This window comes from Anas acuta, chromosome 5 (genome assembly GCF_963932015.1).
Source record: "Anas acuta chromosome 5, bAnaAcu1.1, whole genome shotgun sequence".
Lineage (NCBI taxonomy): Eukaryota > Metazoa > Chordata > Aves > Anseriformes > Anatidae > Anas > Anas acuta.
This window is the reverse complement of record NC_088983.1, coordinates 48389215-48401170: the sequence shown is the minus strand read 5'-3', so window position 1 is coordinate 48401170 and position 11956 is coordinate 48389215. Positions and strand designations below refer to the sequence as shown.

The 11956-nt window shown below is 35.9% G+C and overlaps 1 protein-coding gene across 7 annotated transcripts in view; it reads left to right on the top strand.

The window, feature by feature from the left end:
• LOC137857728 (golgin subfamily B member 1-like) overlaps positions 1-10421 on the top strand; it is a 51735-nt gene extending 41314 nt beyond the window's left edge. For all 7 annotated transcript variants that reach the window (XM_068684614.1, XM_068684613.1, XM_068684612.1 and 4 more), the window contains 8 exons: positions 31-182; positions 1642-1801; positions 4010-4162; positions 5263-5430; positions 7454-7551; positions 7896-8030; positions 8880-8994; positions 9794-10421. In XM_068684614.1, coding sequence (XP_068540715.1) covers positions 31-182; positions 1642-1801; positions 4010-4162; positions 5263-5430; positions 7454-7551; positions 7896-8030; positions 8880-8994; positions 9794-9952 — 1140 coding nt within the window. In that variant the 3' untranslated portion in view covers positions 9953-10421. The remainder of the gene's footprint in view (positions 1-30; positions 183-1641; positions 1802-4009; positions 4163-5262; positions 5431-7453; positions 7552-7895; positions 8031-8879; positions 8995-9793) is intronic.
• Positions 10422-11956: the final 1535 nt, after the last annotated feature.

Here is an 11956-nt window from a genome sequence, read left to right as displayed (position 1 = left end):
CAGCTCACTAATCATGTTTATTAAATGTAGGCTAAAGAAGGAGCCAGCCTTGCAGCTGTTGAAATATCAAAACTGAAGACCAAGGTTGATGAGTTGGAGAAGGCATTACATCAGACAAAAGCCTTCCAAGCAGAAACCGAGAGAGAGATTGCATCATACCAGAGTGAGCTTGCTGGATTGAGGTAACAAATAATACAGATGGATTTTGTTTAGAATTCCTCAATGTCTTCGCAACCTGACAGTAAACTGACACAGAATATTATGTATTGTCTACCAGAAGAATATTTCCATAATATTCACAGTCAACTTCACACAGTTCTCTTTCTTCCCATTTATCTTTGTAATCTTATGTAGTGATCTCTTTGTTTATGCAAAATTTCAGTCAATCTTGAATGAATGTTTTCTCTCCAGCTGGTGACTTGGGTATACAAAATCACAGCTTAAGAATCATATTTCTATGCGTTGTATCATATTCTCTTCTCAGTAAGAGTAACCATTGGGATGGCTGAATGTTTTCTCCATTTTTTTTTAATAGACATCTGAAATATTGCAAGTGTGAGCCAACTACATATTGAAAATTAACTTCATTTCACATTTGAGCAATATTTTTGTAGATTGAAGGGTTCACTTCAACATTATTCACATCTTGCACTATCTGTGTGAAATGAATAATGTGACGCCTTTCTGTGAATACCATATGAGGTCTGCGTTCAAAGAAGGTAGTAGGCATTTTTAAGTGGCACTCAGTAGAGACAGATCAGTATTTGGTTGTCCTAGACTGTTCAAGTTTTAAACTAGTTGGAGGTGATTCGAAGTGTGAAAACATGTTATCATCAGTTCAGTGAAAATAATTTTGTTTGGATTTCAGGCTAGTAGGCACTATCCCTAGTGCCTTACTGTATTTTACTGTCTGTAGTACAATTTATGCCATTAAAGCCTCTGTCAGATAATACCTGTTTTATACTAGAGAAGGGTGTGTGTGTGGAGGGGGGATGTAGATCAGAAGGCCAGCCCCACATTTTTCTTTGCAAATGTGAGCAAGTTAGCATGAGATAATTCAAACCACGTACTAATTAGTAGATTCGACAGGTTGACAGTTTTTTCCAAGTATTTTTCTAAACTTCGAAAGCGTATTTTAAATTGATGTTATGCCCTTTGTAATTTCATTTGTATTATGACAGCACTTTCTGGAGATGTGATATGTTTGCTTATTTAATAGTATTTTGAGTCTAGGCACTCCTCTTCAAATTTACGTTGTTTGAAATGGAATAGACTGTGTATCTTGAGCAGTACTCAACACTACTATAACCTAGGGTTGCTCTGCTGCCCAACATTATTCTTTAGATAGCTCAAGTATGTATTGCATAAAGAAATATTATTATCTTTAAAGACAGTAGACTCTTGTCTCCAATCCAATGAAGTAAACATGATGATGTCACTTTCAAAGCTTTTTTTTAAAGCAGACCTCTTCAAACTGAAATATGCATGAGAATGTTCGTAAAATGGACCATATTTACATATAATTGTTTAAAAACTGCTATTATTTATTTTAGAAATAACAATTAGGACAACTTTATCATTCTCATTGACTTGTCTATAGTTTGTTGTTATTTAATGGCTAGTTTGTTATTTTATGTTCAGAACGGAAAAAAGCCTCCTCCTCTCAGAGTCCGAGGCACTACGAAATCAATGTCAAATGACAGTTGCTGAGAAAGACCGACAGATTGCAGAACTACAGAAGCTGCAAGAAGATTTGATTGTTAAGAAATCAGTCTCCACCAGCGGCAATTACCCAGTCAAGGTAAACAAATAAAACGTGGCAGGTAGCACTAATCTGCTTCAATTGATTTATTGTACAGCACACTTCCTAAATGAGAACTATATTGTATATGATAGTGAAGGGTGGGATGCTAATGGGTGCATTAACTGTATTTCACTACTTTTGGGGTCAGTCAAATCAGTGAACTACAACTATCTCACTACAGGAAGGACGTTGAGGTGGTGGAGCACGTCTAAAGAAGGGCAATGAACCTGGTGAAGAGTCTAGAGAACAAGTCCTGTGAGGAGCAGCTGAGGGAACTGGGATTGTTTAGCCTAGAGAAAAGGAGGCTCAGGGGAGACCTTATTGCTCTCTACAACTACCTCAAAGAAAATTATAGCAACGTCGGGGGTTGATCTTTTCTCCCAATCAACAAGTGATAGGACAAGAGGTTTAGGTTGGATATTCAGAAAAATTTATTCACTGAAAGGGTTGTGAATGGAACAGGCTGCCCAGGGAAGTAGTTGAGTTAGCATCCCAGGAGGTATTTAAAAGATGTGTAGTAGATGTGGTGCTTAGGGACATGATTTGGTGGTAGGTTTGGCAGTGCTTGGTTAGTGGTTGGACTTGATGATCTTAGAGGTCTTGATTCCAAGCAAAGGAGTTGCAATAATTTAAAACAGTTTTTAATGGAGTCTGATGTTGATCAACTTCTTTAAAACAATAAAAAAGTTTATTTTGCAATTATAAAATAAAAAACTTGCTGATACGATATGTTGCAATGGTCAAAAAACATTGAAAGAACTTACATAAAGAAATAATGTAGTTGTAAAGGAAAAGGTGAAGGACTGCTACAAACCAGTAATACTTACTGAGTCTTAGCCAGAAAGGAGTAACAATTTACTATGGTTGAATTGTAATGGTATTTGCACCTGACTGAGTTGCTACTGTTAGTGGATTACTTAAGTTATCTTCCAAGTGACTATTTTAGGTTAGTTAAATCCAGAATACGATATGAAGAAGTTCAAACTAGATGAATGAGGAGGAATTTGGTTCAGCAGCAGAGCTGGTATTGATAAATACAGGGATAGATAATGGAAAGAAAAAGAACTAATATAGTTTACAGCTTTCTCGGTTAATTCTATAAAATCAAGAAGAGAGCAGGGAACTTTCAGACAGCTCACAGAAGAATACTTAAGTAGTAGCTGAGATGAAACGTGCTATGCCCATGAGTGAGAATATAACTCTGGAAATTCTGGGTCTATAATTCTGGTTTCTTTTGCCAATTTGGTGTCATTTGCAGTTGCACTATTGTAAAACCAGTGTCACTAGTTGTTCCTGTGGCACATGTTCGAAAGAGAGTAGGATGTTGTACTATTATTTGTAGGGTGCCAACAATGTATTTATTGGCCACTGAGTCTTTGCATGTTATTAGAGTTAATCAGCTGTCTCCTGTCTGTTTTTGCAGATTATCATTAAAGATTTGAGGAAAGTAATATTTTATTTGCCTTTTCTGTGCCAAAGGAAGTAGAGATGGGCTATCTTCCTTGTATTTTATTAAAAATAACATTTTAGCTGGTCAAATTATGCCTATCATATGCTGTTCATTTTTCATGGTTAAAATAATATATCAAAGCTGTTGAACCATAATGTCCGTTGGGTTATGGAATATTTTATGTGGTACAAGTCTTTATTTCATGATTTTATAAGAAGATAGATTCCAGAAACCGTTGGAGGCAGACTGCTTTCCTTCATTATATCAGATCAACATCACAATGTTGGCCTGCTAGATACTTACAACTTTGTCCTTTTCAATTAGTGATAGAGTTTAATTATTTTTGAAAAATGGACTTTCAGCTTTAAATTCATATTTAGAAAATAGCCATTTTTTTTACCTTGTTATGAATATCCTACATTAATTAGAAAATAGATTTTAAAAGGTGTATTTTGTTCATCTGGCTTTACTGTTTTTCCACTTCTGTGCTTCATGCTATTTGCAAATGTACAATTTAGTTGGCATGTTTCTTCATGGTATTTTTTTTTTGTATTGAAGTTTTAAGTTGAAAATATTTAGTAGTACATATTTATGTCAGTAAAGCCTCTTGCAAATGCAAGATTAACTTGTGAGAATGAAATGATCTTGTGAAAAGGATATCGTTGTGTAGTCCATATGTATTTAGTGTTGAAATTGTATACTATTTATAAAAATTCCTATGTTATTTACCGTTGAATATGGTGATACTTTTTAAGGTTTTAGAAACTGCCTCCCTTGCTGGAAGTGCAGACAACCCTGAGGAAATCAAACATGTCTTGGCTGAGAAGAATCAACTTCAAAATGAGCTACAGCGCTGTCTTCAGGAGATGCACCAGAAGGATCTGCATTTACATCAGATTAATTCAAAGGTAACTTAAAACAACAACTGTCATCCTAAAGAGTTAATTTGAATTTGAGCGTTGTCAACATATAAGTACTGCTGAACTGGTGGTATCTCACGTAATTGAAACTTAGAGTGCTTTAAAACTTAGGTTCTTCGTAACATCCCATTTGGCTCAGACTACAAATTGCAAACTTAAGCTCAGTGTGATGCTGCAGCCTTCCTGACTACTTATTCGAGTGAGATAAGTTTATTTGAATCTGCATTCTAAAGAGACAATGCTGAACTTGAACTCAAAGTATTTTTCATTAGACAGAAACAGATGTCTGTCTTAGCTGGAACAAGATTTTAGCTATCTCATACCAAATATTAAAAACCTCAAAAATGTTTCTTCACAGTGTCTTTATGAACCCTTATGTGGCTGTTAAGATGTGGGGGGTGCATGTGTGTGCATGTGTGTTCAGTTTTGTTAGCAGAAGTTTGTAAACGTTCTTGGAAATTCCCTAAACAGTTACCTTGCTTCATGTAGTCTGGTATGCAGAGAAAATTAGGTTTATGTTACCTTTCATCTGTGATTGTGTCTGTTTTCTCTGCTTCACCCAAACGTTTTATGAATCTCAGAACAATTTCAACAAAATTTTAAAACGGGCATAGTAATCTCAAGCTCCCACAAGATGAGTATGTGGGTAAAGGGTGGAGACGCAAATTACTGTTCTGTTTTTGAAAAGATGAAAACTCAACATCTGTACATTCCTTGATTGCCTGATGAACATGTTTATACTATTCAATTTACTTAGCTATATTCATTGTCCTGAAGTCGGAGCTATGTATACTGTACTTGGCCACACAGGGATGTCATAGCAAACATGGGGAGGAAAACATTGGGTAAAAGCTGCAGTTACCCTTTTGTCATATAGATTACAGAGAAAACCAATATGCAGGTTTTATTATTTCTGCTGCTCATAAAATAGATAGTTAAATCTAACCAAAATGACCTTGCCAAAAAATTGATGCAATTTTGAAAACAGTACACAATTATATTCAACAACAGGTCTCAAATCTGTAGTAATTTCCTGGAGGAGATAATTCCTTTTTTTCTTTCTTAATTAAAATATTAATTTCTTTCAGGTTGTGCAGTCAGCAGAAGAGAATGCTGTCTTGTCTGCCCAGTTGAAGACTCTGTCTCAGACTCTGAGGGATAACCAGCTTCGTTATACTGATTTGCAGAATCGTTATTTAAGGCTGGAGAGAGAATATCAGACAATGCAAGTGACATCTTTCCAAGGCACTGTTCAGGTAAATGAACATATGGAGAAGTTTTTAGGGTTCTTTCTTCTGTGCTCATGCTTTTGCTGTTTTTTGTGCTAAACAAACAGACAAACAAACAAAGTGTTTATTAATAAATAATAAATTTTAAATACAGTAAATACTTCCTGTTCTACTGATTCAATACTTCTGCTAGTCTATGATGCGCTGAAGATAACTGTCTTTATTGCTATAAAGATATTTTTATTTAACTTTTAATTTAAGGAAGATCTGTACTGACACTTTTTCATTTTGAGGTATTTTTGAATTAGTCTACAGCTGGTAGATGTAATTGAATGATCACTAATCATTGGATTAGCAAGGTTTGGTGATACTTTCACAGCAGTCATGAATCATTTTGCAAGGTCTTTGGGTAATATTTTGAGAAGTGAGATCTATGTAAACAGTTCAGCATTTCAGTACCCTTTGCAACCTGTCATATACATATGTAAGCTTATTCCTTTATGATCCCTTCAATATGAAATGTTTTCCTGTACTGCCTTGCTTGCTCAATAATGAGTGATTAACGAAAGACCTTACAATATTATGATGACCTATATATAAAACAATCCGTATTCTTCCAGAAATGGAAATTATCTAGAGAGAACTGTCAACTGTAAAATAAATGAATCCCCCCTTGTTATCTCCTGGTTGATTGCAAAGCAGTAGGCTGTTTCAACACAGTTCTCAGTGCTTCCACACTGCATAAAGCTCACTAGCTCTGAATTTAAACATTACTAATAAGGATGCCATAAGCTTTATGTTAGGCATAGATTATCTGAGAGAGAACAAAAGGGAGACTTACCTTATTCAGACTTATAGTACCACTCGTTCTTCACATAGATATAGCCATCTACTCCTGGGCAGTTAATCAGTGCCACTCCAACTGGTAATCCTAGATGACTTGTCCTAGTCCTACTGCATGTCCTAGTATTTCTGTTGTGCTATTTGTTTTATACCATATAGCAGCAAACTGGGCAGGTAGTGCTGCAGTAACTAGTCAGGATAGTCAGAGGATATCATCAGGAGTACTATGTGGAGTTTTGGGTGCTATAATATAAGAAAAAATATTAGAGAGCATCTAAAGGAAGGCTGTGAAGATGGTGAAGGGTTTAGAGGGCAAGATGTATGAGGAGCAGCTGAGGTCACTTGGTTTGTTCAGCCCAGAGCAGAGCACACAAAGGGGAGGCCTCATGGCAGCCTGCAGCTCCCTCACAAGGGGAGTGGAGGGGCAGGCGCTGAGCTCTGCTCTCTGGGGACAGCGACAGGACCCAAGGGAACAGCATGGAGCTGGGACAGGGGAGGGTCAGGCTGGGGGTTAGGGAAAGGTTCTGCACCCAGAGGGTGGTCGGGCGCTGGGACAGGCTCCCCAGGGATGTGTTCACGGCACTGAGCCTACCAAGTACAAGAAGTGTTTGAACAGTGCTCTCAGACATATGGTCTGATTTTTGTGTGGAGCCAGGATTTGAACTCAGTGATCCTTGTGGGTCCATTCCAATTCAGGGTATTCTATGATTCTGTGACTATATTAATGGGGGAATTTCTGTTCCTGGAGCGGAGTTCACAGATGTGAGAAAAAGGATTCAATACTCTGCAGAATATTTGTGCTACTTCAGCATGAACTGGCATGTCTACATGGCATGATGAGATACCACACATATTTTATTTCAGATTCTGTTAGTGTAATAGCTGCATTTTTTATGAAACTATGGTCAGTGCTATGTTACTATGTGGATTTGGAAATGTATTTATTGCACTGCAGACATAGCTCGAATTGCTGTGTTATGCAGCATACGTGTATCTTCCAAGATTGGCAGTACACACAGTCATAGTCTTCAACTTTCTGTTAGAAAACAGGTTTGGAAAATTGCAGCTGCGGAAATTAAATGTTCAAATGACACAACAGTGTTTTGTTCCACTGCTTTGTGGTGGTTATAGCTTCTTTAATTGATATAAAGATTTTTACAAGTAGAAAAATGGTGAGTAGCTTTTTTTCCCCTTTAATATTTTCTAGGATGAAACTAGAGCCGAAGTTCCCCCTGGAGCACCACAGGAAAGATCTGCGGTTATTGTTGAAATAGACAATATGGAGCTAAATGAACTCAGAAAAAGGTGAGGACTGAGAGTGTGTATTAGCAATATTGGTTTCCTGAAAGCTGCGTTGTAAGTGCAAAAGTAACGCTTTTCTCTCTCTGAAGTATTTTTAGGGGAAAGAGAAAAATGTGGATTTACAGTGGATTGGAGGAATCAGTCTCATTCTTGAATTATTATTTGGTAGTATTTGTGGTTTAGTTTTGTGAAGATACGTACTTATTGGTGACTTTATTTAAATATCTAATCTGAAGTGTCTCGTTCTAATTAAGTCTTTACCACAAAAAGAACATTCATTAATTTAAAAAAAAACAAAAAACTCTTTCAGTAGATAAAATATGAGTTCATATTTCGTTTTGTTATAGGCTTGCAGAGACTGAGCAACAATATGATTCAGTGCAGCAGGCTCTCTCACAGCTGACAGAAACACTGTCAGAAGAGAAGAGAAGGAGAGAAGCTGCAGAAGAAGCTCTTGGACTCTCTGAAGAGCTAAGTAACAGGTAAATAATCCTGTAAAACATGATTTTTTGATTTTAAGGGTATACGACAGATTGCTGTATCACATAAGTATTTATGCTTACTTGAGTATGAAATAACCTGCGTGTTCAGAAAACTTAAGCCATCTTCCCCCTCTGGTTCCTCTTCTGGTTCCAATTCCCTTTGGATAAATCGATATAGAGGTCTTCATTTACAGTAGGTCTGGAATAAATGCAAAGTGTACAACAGAACTGGAAAACTGTGTCAGATTCCTTCGTTTGCCCTTTATTTTTAGTGAGATTAGTGATAAGTTTACCTGTGCGTGTTAGATTTCTGATAATAGAACAGAATCAGTTTGTAAGTCTGCAAGTCTATGGTACCTGAAGCAAAGAAAATTCATGCGTGACTGTGTTAAAAAGCTGGTTCTAACTCAATGGATCAAGAAAGTGTTAATGGCCTCTGATTTTTTTTTTTCCCTTTATTTAGCCTTTTGGTTTTGATGGCCTTTTTTTTTTTTTTTTTTTTTTTTTTTTTTCTGAGTCAGAAGAAATATACTGACAGCAGCTTTAGTACGGTCACATTTTAGATTTAAAATATTATCCGTCTGCCTGAATAAAATCTCCATCATTATCATCATATGAAAATCACTAATCAGCTAGCAGTGGTGAGGGTTATTCTGAATAAATGAAAAACCTTGAGAGTAGATTGCAAATGGAGACTGAAGATGACTTGGCAACATAAACCGAGTTTTACTGCTTTTTGTGGGGAGCTTCTCCCCGTAATGTAAGTGTATAAAATAATGTTTCTTATGTTAATTTGGAATTAGGAAAGATAATTCAGTATTTCATTGTCTCCCTTTACTTTTCCCCTAGATTTGAAGTAAGTAGTTACAGGTCTGTACCTAGAGAATACACTGTTCAGATGGAAACTGAGGAGGAAAGGGAAGCCTTAATCATCAATCCTAGTGAACATGTTATTGTACGAAAGGTAAGTGAATGAAAAACTTTTAAAAACCCCAAATTCTAATCTACATATGTAGTGTGCTAATTGTGTACTGCTAATTGCAGATAGGACAGAAGGCACCACAGTTCATTATTTCCTCCCACGGTAGTATTTCCTTTCTCTTGTCTTCCTTCTGCTATGCCTGTGTCTCTTTCAACTTATTCATTTTTGAAGTGCAGATTTCCCTTCTGAGTCACTGGGAATCACTGATTTGTGTTGTCTTCTTTGTATGTAAACACTAGTGTCAAGCAGCTACTTGTCTAATCTGCCTTGACTCTGAAAAGCTCTCTGTGAAGTACTCTTTTTTTACATATCATGGGGATGTGTTGGCTATGGAGAGGTCCATTCAACATAGCAAAGTAGATAATGAAAATACTTCGTTCTGTCAGGGTTGTGGATGATGGGTCAAATATAGGCAGCTGCATAAACTATGCCACATAACCCATTACATATGTTCAAATTAAAATATAAATAGTCTAAGAGTGTAATTTTGTTACACATGTGGCCATTAAATAAAATGTGTATGTATATAATTATACATCCTCATCTTTAGAATGCACATGTAATTACATAATGCACAACTACCTTATATCCATTCTTCCTCCATTTATTACTGTTTCAGTTTTATCTTTAAATAACCTATACTTATGGCCTTTGCTGTGGCATCCATTGCTGCATATCAGAGTTTGAGGGCTTAGAGTGCCTCGGAAAAATAGGTTGCAGTAGAGATTCTTCTCTTCTGTATGCATGAACACTTACTTGAAGTTTTTTGTTTCCTAACCAGGTGAAAGGAGGAGCCCTTTCCTTTAGAAGATGGCTTCGAGGACGAAGTCTTTACTGTTCTAAGCTGCTGACGTCCAGAGCAAAATCCCGCTATTTATTCCTTACATATTTAGTTACACTACATCTTGTTGTTTTACTGTGCCTCACTGGTGTTCTCTGAATGCACTGCATTTTCTGGGTAAATTATTTTCCTATAGGTAATGGTGTGCCAATTGAAGATAATAGACTTTTCACATGCTGCTGTTAAGCTATGCACTGGACACAGTTGTATATATTCTTGTTACACTACATGAATCTTGAGCTTCTTGTAAGAAATTTGTGTATATCACAGTTGCTCCAAAGTTGATTTGAATTGCTCTTTAACAGTGGGATATTATATTTGCTAAGGAGAAAATATTTCCCTCATTTGCCCTATAAAGAAACTGCTGCATACAAGTTATTTAATATTGTTTGTGAGTACATAATGATTGATTACTACTGAATGGGTTGTAAATGATATCTTTTCTAAATAAATTTTATTTTAAGAGTTAAACTATACATTTTAAAGGAATATTCAGCTATTACTGTTTATTGGCTTCTTGATTATAACAAGAAGTTTTATAGAGTGCAATAAAGGAAGAAGAACTGGATTTTCGATGTGTTTTTTTTTTTTTTTTTACTGAAAATAAAAGGCTTAAGTCAGCTTTCTTCTATATCAAGTCCTTATAGTTTGTATTGGCTGTTGTCAAGGAGCACAGATATGTATGTGGTAATATGATAAGCCAAAGTGTAAGCATCAGTCAGGATTCAGAATTGGTATGAAGAAATGTCTTAAACTTCTTATACTCCTTTATTTTTGTTAAAAGGTGCAATTCCTGTAACTTTTTTTTTTTAAATTCACTTCTTCTATTCTTTGTGGGTTTAGTTACTGTGTCTTTGGGGCAAAATGTTATTCAGCTGCTCAACACATTAACTTCAGGTTTATAAATCTACAACCTGATGTATTTTATATATTCCATAATACAAATGAAGAGAGGTTACATTTTCAACTTAAAGGCTATAAAGCAGAGGATTTGCATCGGTTTCTGTAGATGCCTAATGGAGCAATATGGCTGGTATATTTATACATCTGTATTTTGTTATAATCTCTGCACAACTATTTCTCCTATTCCCAGGACAGTTTATTATGAAGACTGTGGTCACTTGAAGCTAGAATGTTGTTTTTTCTCCTGGTATTGTTTGCTGTTTGTTCTGTGTTTTGTTCATGTCTGTATAAAATGGAGATGCATTCAAAACAAGCCAAGTCTAAAGAAGCAGACATTAAGTCATAAAAAGGATTGATTTCCTATTTGCTAGACTGAAGTCTTGTGGGAAAAGAAAAATTTAGTGAGTATGAAAATGGAAGGATTCCATCAGTTTTACTGATGGGCTGATACAAGATTGACGTAGATGTTAATGAGGTGAAATATCTTCTTATGGTGCAAAGATTCTTGTATATGAGGTCTCCTGTGCAGTCACGTTACAAGTGAGAAAGGATTGGTTGGCACTAGATGTTTGCAGAGTTAACATTTGCCATATTGTGTCTAATATTCTGCATCATTTGTTTTCATCACATGGAATGGGAAATATTGCTGGCCATAATTACCATTCTAGGTAAAGCCTGGAAACTTCTCTTGATGATCTTTTAATGTTTCTTAGCCTGTTAGTGGTCTGTATTCCTATATATGTCAAATATATTCCTATGTAATAGATATATATATATATTTTGTGGAATAGTTACTGGTCATCTCTTTTGAATGACTTATTGCTGATTCAGTCCCTGTTTTCAGCCATAGTGTCACCCAAGTACTGAGATAAGTCAGCTATTTTCAGGCTTTGCACCACACAAACAAACAGCAAGTACAGTTGAAATATGAGTACTGTACGTGGTAAGACTTTTCCTTTTCCAGCTTGAAGATGGCTGCTAACAGGATGATAATGAACTATTCTTAGCTATTTGTGTTAATAATGAAGTAGAATCCTTTCCAGTGACAACAGTGCAACAGTGGACCACAAATCTTTCCAGTCTTGCTCATCTTATTTTTGTCTTCAAGGGAGATAGAAAATAATAATAATAATAAAAAAAAAAAAGACAAAAAAAACCCTATGTCATGAGGCACTGCAAGTTAACATGTGGGAAAGGATC